Source organism: Microtus oregoni, unplaced genomic scaffold (genome assembly GCF_018167655.1).
Source record: "Microtus oregoni isolate MIOR12 unplaced genomic scaffold, Mior012 000000F_ref0000247, whole genome shotgun sequence".
Lineage (NCBI taxonomy): Eukaryota > Metazoa > Chordata > Mammalia > Rodentia > Cricetidae > Microtus > Microtus oregoni.
Genome location: NW_024543059.1, coordinates 18583968 through 18604529, shown reverse-complemented (window position 1 = coordinate 18604529; position 20562 = coordinate 18583968). Strand labels below are relative to the sequence as shown.

General features: G+C 42.4%; 1 protein-coding gene across 1 annotated transcript in view; it reads left to right on the top strand.

Moving 5' to 3' along the window:
* Positions 1 to 20562, top strand: part of Agbl1 (AGBL carboxypeptidase 1) — a 720481-nt gene that overhangs the window by 107759 nt on the left and 592160 nt on the right. The window contains exons 11-16 of the mRNA XM_041650016.1: positions 985 to 1565; positions 3002 to 3085; positions 3305 to 3391; positions 5695 to 5843; positions 6854 to 6941; positions 18989 to 19133. Coding sequence (XP_041505950.1) covers positions 985 to 1565; positions 3002 to 3085; positions 3305 to 3391; positions 5695 to 5843; positions 6854 to 6941; positions 18989 to 19133 — 1134 coding nt within the window. The remainder of the gene's footprint in view (positions 1 to 984; positions 1566 to 3001; positions 3086 to 3304; positions 3392 to 5694; positions 5844 to 6853; positions 6942 to 18988; positions 19134 to 20562) is intronic.

Sequence of the window (20562 nt, the reverse complement as noted above, 5' to 3'; positions counted from 1 at the left end):
TGATCTTTGCGGGACCTGAGAAGCCAAACAGAGGTTTCCAGAAGCTCACATTGTTCACCGTCACCACCAGTTCTAGATCCTTCTAAGAGAGATAGAAAAGGAAGAAGGATAGTGAGACCAGAACATTCTCAAGGGTCCTAAGGCCTGACACTCTGGAACTCACTTGAAATCACACATTACTAACCTTAACCTGCTGCGTGGACATAGAGCCCTGGCTCCACACTAAGAAGCAAATGAAAATTCTGGATAATTTAGGTGTTTTTCTGTCAAATTGGAAAGGTCATCACCGTAGATGGATTGTTAAAGGTCACCATCCAGATTCCAGGCTTTCTGGTCAGGAAAATCTAATCTGGATCTGGCGGTCCTAACCCAGTATGCAGTTGCTGCTGCTTCTGCTGTTGCTGATATTGAGTCTTGGACCTGCCTTTTGATCTCTGTTATTTTCTTATTGCTTTTAACAAATTATGAGTCTGACCACATCAAAGGGCAGAGAGGGGCACACGTAGAGAGGACTTGATATATCCTATTTCGCTTTAGAAAGAAGAAGATGATCAGTGGTCAAAGTTTCAGTGAAAAAAAAAATTCAGTTCAGTGTGAAGACTTAAAAAAAAAAAACCCAACAGAATTGTCTTCAAATCAAAGGCACTGCCTGGGGCACAGTGTATCACTGGAGACTCTATAAATGAGGCTGTTCACTCAGACTGTAATTGAATGGGGGGGGGGGCTGCAAAAAAGTTTCAAACTATATAGAATTATGTTAGACTCATCCAAATTCTCTTCTGAGCATGACTTTTGTGTGATTCTGGCATTCATTTATTCTTAAAGTTTTTTTTTTTTCACCTTTGCTTGGCTCTTTGCAAAGATCCCTAAATCACAAGAGTTACACTTAGCTTTGGGTCCAGACAGCTATCATAGGGGTCAAATTGTATTCTCTCTCTGCAAGGAAACATTAATATAGGCATTTTTTCTACTTTGACTTTAAAGGAACTAGAACCCAAATGTGGAGATGATTTGAACCTCAAAGACACCCCATGTGCCAATCACTATCACATTCCAAATGTTCCCACTCTAAGACAACAGTGCCTCAACAGGGATCACAGCTCCTGGGGACGAGAAGGAGAAGACACAGTCCACAGTTCCATTCTGGACATGGTGAAGACAAGGAAGTCCAGTATACAGCTGTCCTCAAAACAAAGACCTATATCGAATGTCAACCAGAGTATACAACAAAATGGCTTGGAAACAGTGTCTGTTGGTCACGATACCTCTGACGTCCAAGCTTCCCTAGAAGAGGCTGCTTGGGACATAGAATCAATTTCCTGCCCAAAGATAAGTTCCTCATTTTCCAACTCCACTAAGTCAGAAGAAATCAGTGAAGTGGCCGAGAAGCTTCTGCACACACATCCCAAGCACATACCTTTCCACGATCTGCATCTTTACATGGCAAATGCTGTGAGGACCAGATCAGCTGTGGGATTTGAGACGATGGCATTTCCTGATTTCTGGGGTCACTGTCCACCTCCCACTGCTCAGCCCATGCTGGATCGCAAAAGGGGAGTACAGAGGTGAGGGTGTTACTGACTTGGAAGTCATAGATTTTTCTCCTTAAAATATCTTCCAACTGTTGGAAAGTAAGCATTAGCCTGGAGTACCTTAAAGCCCTTTGGAGACACATAATCTTGCCTCTAAACTGGAGCATAGAGCAAGTGTGGGGTAGTGGTAGGCATGTATTTCTGGGCAGAGAATCTCTTGGATTATTCTAATATGAACCCTTGAATCATATCCAAGCTATCACAGCGGGGAACATCATATAGCATCTCTACATACTGGAACCTTTTTTACGAGGAAGCTTTTCAGAAAAACAAGGAGCTGATTGCTTGAGACCGCTTTTGTATTTACTACAAATTGGCATTTGATTTCTTCCTGATAGAGAAGAGTAGCATATTTCCATTCCTAGTGTTTGGAGAGTGGTTTTGCTGTATCGCTGAGGAAGGGAAGGAAAAACACCCCATGTTTTCTCCAGGGCAGAAATCCTAAATGATAGATTATTGCCAGAATTCAAGAAAGACTGCATTGTTTTTGGATCAGCACAGTGAGATTAAAATTAAATCTGATAAAAGGAAGGAAAACATATTTCTCTGGAGGAAAAAAAAAACAGGTATACATATTTGAAGCCTGTAGAGTCAAATGTGCAGACCGGAATCTTGGTTTAATTTAAATTTCATGTCTTCAGCAAATTATTCTTTTGATGCTAGGGTTCAAGAACAGTTCCCACTTGAATTTTTGACTGATCTCATCTCAACACGAATGCCACGGTCAGGCCCCTCATGCTTACGACTTTGTAGGTGGTCTGTTTCACATCTTACTTCTGCACAGAACCTCTCTGTTCTCAGTTCAGGCTTTGGGTTGGTTCAGTTCAACTTCTCTGCTCTCTTACCCAAAGTCAGCAAAATTAATTGGGAATGTGAGGAGAGGTAAGAAATCCCTCTTCAACTTCTATCCCTCTTATTTAAATCTCACAGATAGTTTTTTTTTTTTCCATTCAGACAGAAGCCTGACCTCACTTAGAGAACAGAGTTCAAGGAATGCAAATGTATGGAATAAATACGAAGTAGAAGCCTGGCTGGCTGGAGCCATGCAAGCTTCAAGGATGCAGATAGTCAATAGTGGTAATTCCTCCCTCAAAGCTCCCTCGGAGCAGAGGAATCTCTTATTCATACAGCCAGAAGAACTTCAGTACTCTAGCCCAGATTCTTTAGATGACTTCCTTCAAGCTATGAATCCCTTAAATAAAATCTATCACTTTCCCATGTACCTGCTGCTCATGTATCTTAGTGCTTTCCTAAAGAGGGGAAGCAGAAGGACAGTGCTGTCTGTACCCCTGATCCTAAGGCTGAGACGGTGTTAAGCAGATTTTCTTTCTGTGTTTTTCTAATGACTTCTAAGACTGAGGTAAAGAGTGGGCACCAACGTTTACATTGCTTCCAATTTTCTTTTCAAGGATCAAGATACTGGAGGATATCCGGAGGCTCCTCCAGCCCAGGGATGTTGTAAATAAAGTCGTCTTCAGTTTAGATGAGCCTGGGTAGGTGGTCCTGGACAACCATGGAATGGGAAATATGGAGAATTCTGTTCATGGGAGTTAATACATGTGTTCCATGTTGGCAATCCACTTCTGTTTCTAAAACCAGCATGCTGACAATTCTGTTTCAAACATTATAAAAGACATCTTATCTTTAAGAAATATAGAACTGTGTCTAAGCATAGAGATATGACATGTTAACATGTTCCTCTTCTCTCATAGGCCTTCACAAGGCTCTGTTTCTGACTGCTTAAGATTCCACTCCAAGTTTGAATCAGGAAATCTTCGCAAAGCCATCCAAGTACGAGAGTAAGTAAGAACAGCTGCAGGTGTGGTTTCTGTCAGCAGAGCAGGGCTTGGCCATTTTTTTGTCCTTATCCATTCAGTGACCTCATATTAGTATTGTGATAGTATCTTTACCAAGAAAATTGGCAAATGCTACCTAGCAATTAGCGTTTTCCTCCCCCACTTTTCAAATGTTTGTCAACAGACAATGAAGGAACTCATTGGCTGATAACTTAGCAAGGTGAACAGTTCACCATATGCATACATGTGTTTCTATGTATAGCATATTTGTGTTCTAAATAGCACTTCCATATTTCAGTGTCTGAGACTCTCTCGGTACATATTTATGCTTCCATTATTCCAAGGCTGGACCTGTTGACACAGAAGGGTACATGACATTCCCAATTCCTTCTCCTCTTGAAAACTATTAATTCCATAGGGCTGTCTTTAGGAGGCAACAATCTTGGATTCCATCCTCCGTTCCAGGGACCCTGCTATGCATCTCTGGCAAAAGCTACCAATGAGATTTTATGAATAGAAAATGACCTCACAGCTAGGAGAGACTAGGGATGGGGGTAAAAAGCTAACATGAAGGAGATGATCACTTTCCAATTGTGGTGAAATAATCCTCTTACAAGCTTCTTTGATGTAAGACAATTGTGCCACAGAATGAACTAGACTTGCTAGTTAGATAAGCCTTCTTCTATGGGTGAACGTCTGATGAATCACGCAGTCGATGACAGTTAATGCTATAGTAGCCTCACGGGCTGCAATCAAATAACCATGGCTCCTTCTCCCTCTGCCTCTTTCTAGCTGGCCTAGGATTGAATTGCCTAGCCACTCCATGCTTTTATTTTTCTCGCCTGAAAAATGAGGTTAGCAGTAACACCTGCTTTGTTAAAATTAATTAGTCTGCATAAAACTCATGGATTAGTGCATGGCACATGGCAAGCACTCAGCCGTCATGCTGTTACGCAGGGACACATGCTCACCATGACTCGAACTTAGAGCTTAGAGTAGCTCAGATTTAACATGTCATTTTTGAAGTTAATTTTTGGGAGGCGGGGAGAGTTATATACAGTACGATCCTTTGGTTTTGTTTTTCCTTTTGTACATGAACAACTGCAACAAAGCCTGACACATAAGACTGAGGCAAGTTGAGTTACTTGAGCTAAAGACAAAGACAATCCCGCCAACTTTCCAACCTACTTCTCCTACTATCAGCTAAGCTTCTGCTTTGTCCCATGGCTTCTGTTTGATTTTGCTTTTCTTACAGTGGGAGGCGGGACGTTGAGCTATACACACCCAAATGTAAGCATAGGTTTCTAAAGAAAGGGAACCAGTCACACACTGTGTACCTCGGTTTTTATTTCTAAAGTCAAATGAGAGGGACCCAGGAGGTAATACTTAACCTAAGAGTCTCCTACCTGGATTATTTTCAGTCCAGAATCTGCCCAAGTTGCTGCTGTAGCTCAACTTCTTTTTCTCTAGATCTGCCTTTGACCAGAGACCATAATCCTCAAGAAATCAGTGATAGTTAGAGTGACTGAGTAAATTATAAGAAAATGAACATTTCAGTAAGGATTTTTAATGCCTGCTTTTCGGAGCCAGCACTATGGGAACAGTAGAAAGCAAGGGTCATAGAATTGCCTGTGGACCTGATTTACCCACCCAGTGGAGTATACTTCAGTTATTGCACAGTGAGCTCATTGGTGTGGTCCTGACAGCCACAGGGTGAGAGGTGGGTGGGGCTCCATCAATGAGCTCTCCTCTACTCTCGTGTCTTGTACCAAGCTCTCTCTTTCCATAATTACCACATAACCATGTGCTGGCTGGTTTTGTATCAACTTATGACAAACTGGGGTTCTCTGAATGGATGAAACCACAGTAGAGAAAGTTCCTCCATAAATTCTCACTGTGGGGCATTTTCTTAATTACTGATTGAAGGGGGGAGGAGGGTCCAGCCTACTGTGGGTGGTGCTATTCCTGGATGGGTAGTGCTGGGTAGTGATGGGCTGAGCAAGTAATGATGAACCAGCTAGCAAGCACCGCTCTTCTGTGACCTCTTCATCAGCTCCTGCCTCCAGGTTCTTGCCCTTTCAGGTCCTGCGCTGACTGCCATCAATAATGACCGCGTAAGCCAAATAAACCCCTTCCTCCCCAACTTGCTTTGGTCACGGTGTTTCATCACAGCGATAGAAATCCTAAGACAAATATCATTTATCTGGGGTCAAGAATGGGAGACTGTGCACAAAGTAGACAAAAAAAAGCACCTTTTTATTTTCGAAGAGCAGCTCCACCGTTTGATCTCGTTTCTGACTCTACAGGTTCGAGTATGACTTGTTGGTCAACGCTGACGTAAACAGCTCCCAGCATCAGCAGTGGTTCTACTTCAAGGTGAGCGGCATGAAGGCTGCCGTCCCTTACCGCTTCAACGTCATCAACTGTGAGAAACCCAACAGCCAGTTCAACTATGGTACGAACTATTGGGGCCCGGGGGTTTCTGTATATATCATGGACGGTGACACTTCTTGATTGTTTGGATTATTGTCAGGAGCCCTTTTTGAGTCCCAGAAGACTTGAGGCTGGACTGGTGACCTTCGCCTGCCAGTGGGACAGTGCACAGTGTAAATAGGAGGGATGGGGAGGGTTTCTCACTTCCCACAGAATGCGAGTGGTGCACACAGTTTTGCACTGCATTCTGAGGTGCAGATTTTTCACTTTGGAGCCTGGAAAATGCTTTCGCTTATCTCTCCTTTTCGTCTTTTAAATATCACAAGACTAAATATATTGGCCTGATTGCTGCGAGACAGGAGCGCTTCAAAATCTACCTGGGCACTGCTTTACATACTCAGAATACGCTGGAAAGATTTAAATACCCATGATCTACTTGGGAAAGCTCACTTCCTGGAGTATTTGGGTGGCTTTGAATGAAGAATAACTGTGGGCACCATCTTTATTTCATACGACCTCGGGCCCTGCCTTTATTCCATACTGCCTAGAACAGACACTCATTCCGAACAAAGAAAATATGAGCCTTGACTCTTGCACTCATTTCCTGAAAAATGGGGTTTTGAGTGTATGCAGGTCTCTGTTCTCCCTGGGAATTTTAAAGGAGAATTCGTGTAGTTCTTCTAATTGCACAGCTGTTTTCCTTGCACACCTTGGCTTTGGCACCTCCTCCTATGAAGCCAGTAGCACACTTAGAATGTCTCCAGTCACATTGCTTCTCTTCTTTAGTCAAACCTCCCTTTGCCTCCTCCTGATAAGGACATCTGTGGTTACATTCAGGACCCACAGGGATAATCACCTTGGCTCCATATCTAAATTGAATTATGTTTGAAAGGTTTCTTTGACCACATATAATGAATGTTCACAGCACAGCCTTGAGGGATCAAGAACTAGGTATCTTTGGAGGTCACGATCATTTGGCTTCTTCTCTTTTCTTGTGGTTTATGTCTTTCTTTTTCTTTTTTTTTTTCATAGGGATGCAGCCGACCCTGTACTCTGTGAAAGAGGCTCTTCTCGGCCGACCTGCCTGGATACGGACAGGCTCTGAAATTTGCTACTACAAGTACGTCAGTTGGCTTCATTTGATGTGCACAGACATTTGCTCTCAAATTTTTCTCTTGTCCTGTTGATCTTATAAACATCCACAACCCGTTTGTCTGCCATACTTGTCAATACCTTGCCTTGAGACATTTTAGATGAAATGGTACATATTAAACCCCCATTCAGTAATTTTGGAATTACTGAAAAATGATTAGTTTCTCTTCACACATGACAGTTTAAACTTTTGAATTTTATTGCCAGGTCTTAGAAGTTGTCCATACTGAAGCTATAGTTAGTGTGTGAAGCCTTAGTTCTTCATCTATTTTCGATGGACGCAATGAACAGGAAGTCTGAGAGGCTGTGCCCTGACTCTATGCATGATCACATGACAAGTGTACATATGTGCGTCCTTCCATAACAAGATAGCTTTGTGTCCAAAACAAAGGAGGAAAGGGTCACATTATTCATATTTAGTCTCCAACCAGCAGCAAGAGTTTCATCAATTTACTCAGCAAATTTGTGGTGAAAACTTAAATTATCCATATTCTTAACAAAATAAATGGATTTATTATTTACATGTGCATTTTTCCTACATGCACACAAATTCAAGTACGTAAACAAAGGCTAAGCAATGTTAGGACAGGCAGATTTTACACAATGCCTTTCTAACTCATTGCCAGGTCTCGTAAGAATCAATAGCCTACTGCCTTTTTTCTCGACCAAAGTAAGGCTCCTTCCTCTTCTAAGATTCCAGCAGGTCCCTTACATTCTGCCAGCAGATAATCTAGAGTTTGGGATGATTATCGACGACTAGGAAGGTGTATATACACTTAATGTCTCTCTGCTTCAGGGCTCTGGGGATGGTATTGACGGGAAAGGTCAGCAGGCTTGTTGTTCTGTTTGGATAAAAGCAGAAGTCACTCTAGAGATAACACTGGCACAGAACACACAGAGCTGAGTTGACAGACAATCTGCAGTAAAGGAGTTGGCAGCCTCGGTCCTCGATATATTAAAATATGGATCCAAACAGTATTTTCATACGTTCTTTAGAAGCATAGCAAAATATTACAGCTTTGTTGGCTTTTCCATTCCCCTAAATGGCAATTACTTCCTGGCCCACTTATCTTAGGACCTCCTAGGACTCCTTTTACGGCACAGGGAGATTTAGGTTAAAAATCACCCCAGGGTTGTAGAGTTCAAAATTGCAGGGAACGAATATGGAATCTAATTTTTATTGTGTCAGAAATATCTTTTAATTTCCTTTGAAAACAGTTAGTGTCAATAGATGTAAAAGACTCAATATAAAACTTGCTAGGGTCTGGTTTATGAGGATTGCTCAAACACAAGGTTTTGCATTTTTAAACGAATGGACTAGAGCTCGCCAGTAGGGGGCTCCTCCTGGAACTGGGGAGCAAGAATAAAGTTCAAGGAGAGCAGGTGTCCCCTTGGAGGAGAAAGGTGAAGACTCATATCAGAAAGCACAGCCCTGGCCTAAGGGAAGCCACTGTTAATAGCTTTTAGATTCATTAACAAGACAATTGTAATGTGATTAAGGAGTAACAGAGGGGTAAGATGAAAACCATGCATGTATAATGTAGTTCATTTTTCATATTCTGTTCGTGGATGGAACAGAGATGAATGGATAAGGCTGCTGCATTGTGATGTGGTTTGTTTTACAATCGTTCACCACAGTGCGCTTCCAACAATACGACACAGCAACAGGCCAGATACGCGCAATCTCTCTTCACCCACAGATTACAACACCTCTGTCTATTATGAAATATGTTTACTGTTCCACGTCTTCTACCCAGTCTCCCATCACAATCTGTGAATCGATCTGCTGTAGAGCCTTTCTTTGTTTCGCTTTTGCATTTATTCTCTCTGGAGTGTTAGAGCCGGACCTTTATGATTCATAGTCTTCTCTATGTCGGTATGAACTCAGACGCTCTGCTGTCATTGTGGCTTTGATTCCCAGTGAATGTCTTGTTTTAAGGGAGTATTAGGATGCTCAATGTAAGGAGAAATATGAGTGTGGTATCTGGGTGGCTAAATGCAAGCATGAAGGCAACAAAATCTTGGAAGGAATGAGGCCTCCATTTGATCAGAAACAATGAACAGTTTCAAAGGTATATTGGCTGATTTACACCATTAATGGTTATCGATTACAAGCAGCACCAAATTATTTTGATAGCAAACTACTAGCAGCATGGAATAGTTATCCATGCACTAGTGAATAAATATTCGTTCATAAATTACTTTAAAATTAAAGATTTCACCTAACTGTGCTATTCCATACATTGAGAAACTTAGAAGTGCTAAAATTATGAGAAAACAAGATGAAACAAAGATTTGCTCAATCTTTATTCTCTTGGTAGCTCAGCACACACTATACAGTTTCAATGGGCTTCACTATTGAGACTATAGTTATGGTTGACTGGTAGCCCATGTCTGAAATCCCAGAGCTTTAGAGGTTAATACGGGAGGATTCTCATCAATTTCTAGCCTGCCCAGATTATATAGTGAGGCCCTGTCTGGGAAACAAATGAATAAACGAAACTCGTGTGTGTGTGTGCGCGCACATGTGTGTGTGTGTGTGTGCAAACCACACTTTTGAATAATTTGAACAAACGCGGTAGTTTTCCATATCTAACCAGATTCTGCATAGCACTCTTGAGAAAGCTAGGACTGAAGGTTTGGGGCTCATCTGTATGCAGTTTGCTCTTTTCCTGTTATATGTGTTTGCAATGTCATGATGTCATCAATCTGTGATTTCTAAACATTATAAAGGCAAGTGCCTGCCCTGAGAGGGGTAGTTTAGAGAAGCTGATCTGCAGATCCCTCAACAACTGTGCTTCAGGATGCTGAAATACTTTGCCAGAAGCTAAAAGAAAAAGTCAGAGGGAGGGCCAGGTCATTCCTGCTGTCCGCTCATCAAAAGCCGAGCTGGAGCCATTGAAGATGCGCTCCATGCCACAAGACAGCTGATGTAGAAGTTAGTGTGCTTTCTGTAATCTCTCCCTGATTAAAGCAGGGGAGAGGGTTTGAGTTCACTGCCCTCAATTCAAGGTGATGATGTTGTAATTACTTGTCATATATGAGTTGACAAGGACTGCACAGACTAGTCAGGTCAATCCTCCATTAAACGTTAGGAATTTTAATTTCTTTTTTATTACCTAGCTAAACAATACATTTTAGGAGAAATTCTAATATTGCCTCTGTATTGCACAACTCAGTCATCTCCCCTTCTATTCCTTCTATTCTGCTTTCGTATCCAAGACCACTCTATTTGGCGGGGTGAAAGATGACTTGAAACGAAAGAACAAAATGGGTGTACTCATTTTTTTCTGTGCCGCTCATAAAGTAAGCAAGGACATGTTGGTTTGTTTTATTTACTTCCCCGTGGCTGGCTTCCCTGCCTGACTTGTGGCTTTCACGCCTTCCCCAGTCCTCTCCCAGCGCTGGTCTAAAGCAATCTCAGTGCTGAAGGGCAGAGGGAAGGAAACTTCCTGCCGGCGCTGAGTGGCCATGTAATACACTGCGGCTGATCTCTTCTGACATTTATCTCCGCTCATGAGAGGAGATGGAACAGCTCATTCATGAAGATGAATGCCATACAAGAGCGCTACCATCATCCATCCTTCCGAGGGATCTCAGGAGAGAGATTTGGTGCTATATAGAATATTAGGGGTGCCGCAGTCGCAGGGAAGCCAGGCGACTCTGACCGCCCTGCCTTATTAGAGCCCATTAAGTCAAATGATGCACCCTTGTGAAAGGGCCACCATCACTGTGAGGTTGCCTAATTCAAGTGTGCCTTTCGTGTTTGCTAATTTCACACACTCACAGAAGAATTGAAATGACACACAACCTCCTAGACTGTTTCTGAGCACCGGTGGAGATGGATATGATTTGTAACTGCCCGGTGTACTTTTCTTCCCACATCATTGTAGGCTTTATGGGTACCAAAGTGCGAATCCTTCTGAGGATGAATGGGTCAGGGAAGGGGATGCTTTTAACTGTGGAGCAGCCGGGTCTGTGTAGCCCAGGTCATCTTTGTCCCAGGATGACCTATCTAGCATCCAGCTGATTTAAAAGCATGCTAATAGTTGGACTTGGTTTTCTTTACACCCAGAAGAGATGCTGAGAAGCAAGAATTGGTCTTGGGAGTCCATTCCCACCATTCCTTCATCACAGTGACCTTGGACAAATTATCCCAACTTTAATCAATCTTAGCTTCTTTGTCTATAAAATAAGGATAAAAATGGCATCTACCTCTATAGAGCAGCTCTGAAGATTAAAGGGCCACTTTAATAATAAAATAATAACACAATTAAAAAACACAGTAAGTCAAAGATAGTGAATACTGTAGCTATTCAAGTCATGTAAATAGTTGTTAGTGGTAATTACTGGAGCCATCTTGAAGGAGTCAAGCGCTGATGATCAAGTCATAGTGTACAGCTCACCTTAACTAGTTAGGAGCTAGCTCTTGCTGGATTCTTTTATATTCCTTCTTTGTTTTAGACTCTAAATTTGTAGCAGTCCTGGTGTACACAGATCAAAACTTCATATTCTTACTTGCTGAACTGAACAAAAATTCTCCTGTTCATTTCTAAGAGGGAAATTATATGACGAAAACAATCTTGGGTTCAGAGCAAGTCCACACCGAGTCCTGCTTCTGCAGAACTGCTCAAGACACTTTGCAGCACGGAGCCCCAAAGTCTCCACCTGTAGAATGTATAAAAAAAGCGTTTATCCAGAAAGGGTAGTTTTATCTGAAAGGTAATGCTACCTGAAAGGGTAACATTAAGATGGATGAGACATGTTAATTATTACTCAGGAAACCTTAGCTCCATTTACTCTGTAAACTTCAAATGAACAGTTACTGTGCTCAGGCATGACACATAAATGCCAAGCACAACAACACACAACGGAATAAACCCAGTCCTTTGGGTGGATATTAGCATTGAGGGAGCTCCGGGTGTCTAAGGACTATGTGGGATGTTGTAGAAGGATTCCTGAAGGGGAAATAATTGAGCTGAGAGAGGGAACAGGGGAAATGATGATGATGCCAAAGGCTTTCTATGCCCTGGCAGCACTGGAAGCAGCTGATGTGGGAAGGCTGAATGTTCCTGCCTTGAAGACATCCTTCAGTATGTTCCCACTGTGACTGAGAAATCAAAACCAACCAATTGGTTGACTTTATTCTACCATCAACAAATTGAATTATGGCAGCCCAATTTTGCTGTAGAAACTTACTAGACACACCATCAAAGGTCCCTAAAGAACGTTGTCTGAAAGCCTTGTCCCCTCCTTTAGAGTGTGATGGCCAGAAAAGTACCCAGAGGTAAAGTCTGCCATTTTCTTTAGATTCATCCAGAATCTAGACTCACTAGAGGTTGCAGCAAAACTTTCTAGAGCGGCATTTCCTTCTCTATAGGCTGATGCTCAGTTTCCAGTTTCTTCGGTTCTAACGGGATACAACCATCTTGGGAAAGTGCCAGGGAAGGAGTTGGTATCCTTAGGCAACAGGGGCAATATGAGAGATGTGTACGTGTGTGTGTGTGTACGTGTGTGTGTGTGTGTGTGTGTGCGTGCATGTACAAATGTGTAAGAAGATTTCATATAGTCAAAACTACTATCTGGATTCTTCTCTTCCATCACTGGGATCACGGAATCTTATATCACAGTCTCAGCTCATGCTGTTTCTCTTCCCATTCCACTGGGACTGGTCTTTCCTTGAGTCTAGGTCTTGTTCCAGTGGTGAAGAACATAAGGACAGATACAGAGGTTTTGTTGCTCCCTCTTTCTCTGTAGCAGAGTGGAGGAGGGTTAGGTGTAGTAGTATGGGGCAGCAGGGCTGCGTTCCCAGAACCCCGGCCGCCTGCTCGGCTAGCTTATGCCCCAAAATAATTACACAGACACTGTATTCTTTTAAGCACTGCTTGGCCCTTTAGCTCTAGCACTTACAGGCTAATTCTCACATCCCGATCAACCCATCTCTAATAATCTGTGAGAACCGGTCTTACCGGGAAGATTCTAGCCTAGTCCATCCTGGGTGGGAGCTTCATGCCCGGAGCGGGGCATGGCGTCTCTCTCAGGTGTCTGCTCCCGAGAGAGCTGTGGAGTCTCTGAGCTCACTTCCTCTTCCTCCCAGCATTTTGTTCTGTTTACTCCTCCCACCTATCCTCTAACCAATAAAATGGGCCAGGGCAGTACCTTTATTAGCCAATTACCTTCCTCCATCATTTCCCCTTTTTCGGTTTAAACCAAAAAAAAAGCTTTAACTTTCACATAGCAAAATTACATATAACAAAACAGTTATCAAGTAAAAGTTACACTAATCTTTATCATAACTAAGGAAAACTATAACTATAACCAACTATTTTTTAACTCCATCAAAGACTCCAGAAAGATACAATACTACATAAGCAAACAGGAAAAAAGCAACTTTTAAAACTCTAGAAATGATAGAGACATCTCGCTGCCTGGACAGTCACCCAAAGTTCCTCTGTACCGTTGGGGCATCCATCTTCAGCCTTCAGACCCATGGTATCCAGCAGACATTTCCATAAAGCAGGAAAATTCAAAGTCAGTTCAGTCACTATCTGTTGTGTCCTGCAGAATGTCTCGCAGACTCTTTCATGAATCAGGAATCCCGAAAGATCATCTCACCTTAGGCAAGTTCAGTAGTCCTCTCTCTGCGGGTTCTCTGTGTCCAGTTTATGCAATAGTCCAGGCAAGAGCAGTTTCTTGCCCAAATGGCTATCAAACTCCATAAGGTGCCTCTTCGATGTCCATCTTCTTCTTGAAGTACATTGGTGCTGCCAGGAGCAGAGTGTCTCATTGTCATGAAAAGTCCTCAGTTATTAAAACATTAAATGTCCTATTCTGTAATCTTTGAGAGATATGAAGAATGCCTATCTGAAATATATCTCTATATGTCTAGAAAATCTAACTAACATGACTACAAGCTTTACTATTATCGATGATTATCCATTAACAACCTATATTTCTTAATTATACAGTACATATTTAAATGAACTACACAATCACAATACCTTAATCAAAATCAGAAACACTTATACATATAACAAAATTGACCTTAAATCTCTATCAATAAAGCAAAATCTATACTAATGTAAATTATTCATATCTATATCATATCCCCCTTTAAATGTAAAAGAACGTTTATAAACCATATTTGGGAACATGGGCGCAGTTTTTTCTCTCCAAACTGCTTCCTGCTGAATGGGGGCGTCGTTAATTAGGTCTTTCATGGTATAACCTGTGTGCTAGCTTCATCTCAGTTGGCAGTTGAGCGAAGCAATTTTTTGAAGGCGTGCACAGGAACCATTCAGGAGGGCGTGGTCCATCATACCAAATCGGAATAGAAGAAGTGAACAGCGTCTCATCCTCTGTGAAAACAAAAGAAGAATCTCTTTTCCAAAGTATCATATCCTTAGATCCAAATTTTGAAATCATACCCTCATGATATCCGTTCTGGTTCCACTTGGCAGCCCATATAATGAAATGTCTCTCTGTACTTAGCTCCTTCACAGTCAAAAAATTTAAAGAAAACACAATGTACATAATCCAGACTCTCTGTGAATTTTCCATTTTTACGTGGCTTATTTTTTACTCTATCACTTTACTTTATTCTGTCTCTTTAAAGACTTTACCTTTTTTTTTAACATTAACTTTATTTTCTATATTTTTTTTTTCTTCTCTCAAGCCTACGTACATTCATCCAACAGTGTGACTCATTTAGTGGTCTGAATCTGTCCTATTGTGAATCAATTTTTTACTATCCAGGAGCACTTTTGATTTGCGCCTTTAAATCACTAGGCGCTTAAGAATCTAAGCTGTGACATTCCTAGGTTAACTTTTTGCTTTTTGAGCGTATATCTTTGACCTGGAGTAACCCTGTAGACCAGGCTGTCTTTGAACTCTCAGAGATCCGCCTGTCTCTGCCTCCCAGGCATTGGGATTAAAGGTGTAAACTACTACACCTTGAACTCACAGAGATCTGTTTGCCTCTGCCTTCTAGGCACTGGGATTAAAGGCGTGTGCTACCACACACAACAACTCTCTTCCTTTTTTTTTGTTTTTTACTTTAAAAACTTCAACTTTTAGTCTGCATATATTTTTAACACACTGTAAACCATTCAGAAATTTTCTCTGTCTTTGAATCTCTCTTTACTGTATATCTCTCTTTTTCTGACCACATGAATCTTTAATTTACCAAGCAATCTCAGTAGGACTAAAGGCGTGGCTTTGCCAGCTAGATCCAGTCCTTTCCTTAGCTTCCCAGCCTCATGGCAGATATACAGGCTGTAGCCATGTTTACTGCAACAACTGTATGGCATTTCAAGGTCCCTGCCAGCAAGTGAGCTACAACAGACAACACTCAAGTCCTCTCTCGGTAGCCGGCCCTCCTGCCTCAAACAGTCAGAGTTTGCCCTGGCAGGATGGCCCAGAAAGCTGGCATTTTTAAACGGAGCAGCTTTTTTCCTGCTGCGGCTGAAAACCGAAAAGCATGTGTTCAGCTTTTCGTCAACACCGTTTAAGTGTTTCGTGGCAGGACCTCTTAATGAGCTGCAGGCTTTGCAGCTAAAGCTGAGTCAGGAAGCCTCTCTTAGAAGAAAGCGCATGCTTGCCTCTAGCAAGCAGAGCAGACCCGAGAACACAGCGAGTCTAGTTGCCATCAAACAAATCGTAGCACTTTACTCCAAATGCTCTATTCAAAAGCTCTGTCTCCCGCAGGAGTCAGACAGAGATCGCAATGGTGGCACAGCCCTAGGAAGTCGCGCTTTAAAATGACACAGCGTTTTTTCTGCTACTGTTGCCGAATCAGGAAATCTCTCTACAGCACGCCACCAACAAACAGCAAAAATCTGTGTTAAACTCTCTCTCCCTTATTTTTAAGCCTTCTCAGGTTTTTAAAGTGGGTTTCGGCTGTCCACACGTCTGGGCGCCAACCTGTAGTAGTATGGGGCAGCAGGGCTGCGTTCCCAGAACCCCGGCTGCCTGCTCGGCTAGCTTATGCCCCAAAATAATTACACAGACACTGTATTCTTTTAAGCACTGCTTGGCCCTTTAGCTCTAGCACTTACAGGCTAATTCTCACATCCCGATCAACCCATCTCTAATAATCTGTGAGAACCGGTCTTACCGGGAAGATTCTAGCCTAGTCCATCCTGGGTGGGAGCTTCATGCCCGGAGCGGGGCATGGCGTCTCTCTCAGGTGTCTGCTCCCGAGAGAGCTGTGGAGTCTCTGAGCTCACTTCCTCTTCCTCCCAGCATTTTGTTCTGTTTACTCCTCCCACCTATCCTCTAACCAATAAAATGGGCCAGGGCAGTACCTTTATTAGCCAATTACCTTCCTCCATCAGTTAGGTTTGTGTTGGGTGAATGTACTTGCCATGTGACTTCAGTGTATAGGGATCAACCTACAAAGCCTTAATATGTAAGGCTGCAGGCAACGACTCTTCTTCTAGTTCACAGTCAGACCTATGAAACAGTAAGGCGATTGCCAAATAAGACGGCTACACATGGTTCTTATGTATGTTTATTATATTCAAATCAAGATGCTGATTCTCTCCCCACTCTTTATAATTAAAGAACCTGGTGATTTTAGGCATTGGATCATGTTTCTACCTGTTTTCATATTCATGAGTGTGTGTGTGTGTGTGTGTGTGCGTGTGCAATTGCTTACTCATGTGTATATTATTTATAGATTGGACGCTCTTTCATGCTTTAACACACTGTCCCTGGCTCATTTCTCTTGGTTAGGAGTTGGAACTGACCAGTACCTATTTGTTATTCAGCTAGACAGAAAGAAAGTGTGCCTTTTTCATCAGAGCCCTTGCAAGTCCAATCAGAAAGCAAATAAAGACAGAACACATGTGCCTCCCATGCCTTCTGGCGCCATCTGCTTCTGTGCATACTCTCTAATAACCACAGTCTCAGCTTTTGGAGAAACTTCAAAACTTGGGAGAAATCTGAAAAAACAGACCCAATTAGATCTCAAGATCTCGATAAGACCATGGGGAAAGGTACTCTTTTAAAGCTGTCTTTCTGAGTGCATGGGAAATAGACACTATTAGTGTGATTGAAACGTCGTGTGGGACAGTCGCTTGGTCCTGATTTGTTATGGGGGGTGAGTATCTTCTTTTTCCCGGAATTAAAGGCTCAAGTTTGTCATGCAGACAGAAGCTGAAGTAAGGAAAGTACTGGGCTGTCGTCAGAAGGCCTGACAACCTCTCATGCACCTGCCACTAGTTTTATAAAAATCGAAACATCACAAACAGCACAGGAAATATGATAGTGTGCTCTTAGTTCTTCTGGTGCACAACTGCCTTTTTCTGCTTAGTGGTGGTGAGGAGAGCAAGAAGGCAGCTAAAAGCAGAAAAGAACAGCCAGTTTCTATGTTTTACAAGAACACACAAATAGTAATTTCTTTCTTCCTTGTCTTTTCCTTCGCTCTCACCCCAAATCCTAAAAGCTCACAATGAGGCAACAAGCTAATGTCACGTCAAAGGTGAACTTGCGCCTTTGGTGTTGTGTGTATTTTGCATTACCATGCAGCCTGGATGGTAGCATTTCTCAGGGAAGCCTTACAGCTGTCTCAACATCAACAGGCGAAATGCGAATGTAACTGGCAGCGTGTATGGAAAACATTTCTTGGAATGCACTTCTGGGGGCAATTTACTTTGATTCTGTTCTCTGAAGTAGCGAAATTGCTCCTTTATCTCTGACAAAGGTAAATGTGCAAAAGCTTTAAGAAGTAGAGTCACCTTTGGGATGACAAAGGCTTTCTTTTGGTAAGAACTTACTGTGCAGTGAAAAGAACAGTCTTTGCCGCTAGAGAAATCTGAGTTCAAATCCTGTATCAGGCACTTCTCTGCTTTAAAGTCAACTAGTTTTTCCAAGTTTTCATTTCTTTATTCGCACAATGATTTATTACAGTAGTAACAAAAGAGGACATATGTGAATCTTGAGATGGAATTCAATGTTTAGTGCTGCGGGAAGCACCTTAGGCACTTCAGCCAATAGCCGCTGAAATACGAGCCAACTGTGCTGCACGCCTTTCCCTCTTCAGCCAATAGCCACTGAAAGACCAGCCCACTGGGCGTGTGGTCTATTTCTCTTTAGAAAAGAGCGGCAAGTCTGGGCTCGCTCGCTTCCTGTGCTTGGTTCTGGCTCTTCCTTCAGCGACTAGACTCCTTTCCTGACGGTTGGTGTTTTGTAAGTTTTACCCCTAAAATAATTACCCCTTTAAATCCAAACTGGTGTGGGATTGTTTCGCGCATTAGTTTAGTAGTGATAGCTATAAGTCCATTTGTCAGGCACAGAGAGTCTGAGCTGCATGCTGATTGATTTCCATAGTTTAGCGCTATATTATATCTTCACCAGAGAAGCTTATAATTATAGCTGAAGAAAGTTAATATAGAGACTCATTAATGGTCAAAGCATCAAGAATAAATGGTGGTTGTGTTCATCTCCGAATGGGATATCTTTATCACTCCCTCCAAAACGTATGGAACACCACAGAAGAAGGGGCAGGAAGAGCATCATGCCAGAGGATGGGCAACGCGCAACAAAATACAGCTTTTGGACCTGACATAGCAAAATGAAACAAAAGGAAAGGAATCAGCTATAGCTAACATGATTGTGCAGAGTGACAAGGACTGGGGAACCAAAGTTTGGTTGGATATCTTCTATAGGACAAGATGAAATAGAATTGTTTACACCATCTTCTGTTTCCCAGCACAGTAACTAGGTAGCGCTCACCTGCGGATGCAGCAAGGGAAGCCACAGTATGTATATCACAAGTGGGAGACACTGGGTCAAGCTTGCGTGTGGCTGAACTGATGCCTGAGCTGCCAGTGGAGTCACTTGCCTGGAGCCATGACTGCTCCTTGTCATCGAATAGTTAGCTGTTCACTTGTCAATATGTAACACAGGAGGTTTATGCCATGTAGAACTCAGGGGCCTGCCCACCCCATCTGCATCTTCACCTCATCCTCATCGTCACTCATCCTCATGCTGCTCCTTCCTTTCTTTCTTTAGAAACCACTACCGTCCAAATGCAGCTGCCATGGATGGAGCATCTGGGAAGCGCTATTATACCCTGACCTTCACTGTCACCTTTCCCCACAATGAAGACACCTGCTACCTGGCCTATCACTATCCCTACACCTACTCTGCCCTCATGGTAATGTCCTACCTCATTGCTACTCTGACAAGAGAGAAAGGGCTTTCAGTGGTTTCTCTGGGAACATTCCAGAAATCCTGGCATCAGGGGTGAGCCGGGAGAGGGGAGTTATTGCCTTTCTAAGACAGTGATGCTAGTTGTTACTACCTTGACTTGTGTTCTCTGTCCTTCCCTGGTTGGAGCACCTAGATGGGTCATAATCAGTGTTGTTCTAAAGACTCAAGTTGTCTACTGGTTGAGAGTAGGAACTGGGGTCATCTTTTAGGGGCTCTTTCTCTAGTAACTTCACAAGTAGGGATGAAGTTGTCAGATGGGCAATGAATTAGGGTCAAAGTGGGTAGAGGTGCGGCAAAGGATTCCTTACTAGACAAGAGAGGTAGATGGCAGGAGAGAGATTCTGTGTCTGTGAATCAGAATTAGATTGTCCAGTGGCCATGATTATTTATGTATAGAGTAGAGCATAAGCCAGACTCACAGTTACATAATCCCCTATAAAATTATTTATAAGCAACTTCGTGTAAACTTATGCCTAGACCATGTACTTTCCTATCATTTCCAAAAGTTAGCAGACTATACTTTTCCCCTAGCTGTCTCATGACTATCCTCTGGAATAATGAGCCACAATATCTTCTACAAAATGCTTTTATTCTCTGTGTTAATACACCATTCTACTGACATATTCACAATATTATGTATATACCTGTATAGAGCATTTAGCCTGAAGGTTGAGCATTTTCATTTTAAGGCTGTAATAAAGAAAAGGACAAGATAACAACCATTCAAAAAGAATGCTTTGGTATAAATAAAAATCTTCTCACGGAGCAGGCACACTTAAACCACTTGGCTAAGCTCTTCAAGGATTGCAGCTGTCCCCCCTTCCATATGTTGTCTTGCCTGCAGAGATATTTTTACTGTTTTCCAGACTGCAGAAGAAACAAAACTAGTATTATTTGTGTACACCCTCAGAGAGCTCAAGAAGTTTGTCTAAGGAATGCACATCTCACACTCTGCTGAAACAGCCCATGTCTGTTGCAAGACATGCTTGCTGCCTTTGGGGACACACAACAGGCAGGATTCATGCATGTCTTCCCATGTTGGTATTGTCTTGATTGTGAAGCCCTGCATATGGACTATAGCTCCTGGGGAAGGAGATGCACTTTTGCACAACTCTTTGCTTTTTCCACTGGAGGAAGAGACATGGGTCTAGGACACCTCTGCCCCTACAAATGCACATTTGTTAGACTACCTTGGACCCTCAGGAGGTTCTTGATGGAGGTGACTATAAAATATTTAAAGGAGTTTGAGAGATTCTCTGATACACTTGTCACATTTATAGATGCATAAACTGAGGTTGAGAAGTCTGCTGTCTTGTTAGTGGCAATGTGGGGAGCAGAACATAGACCTTTCATGTTACTCCCTGTGGCCTTTC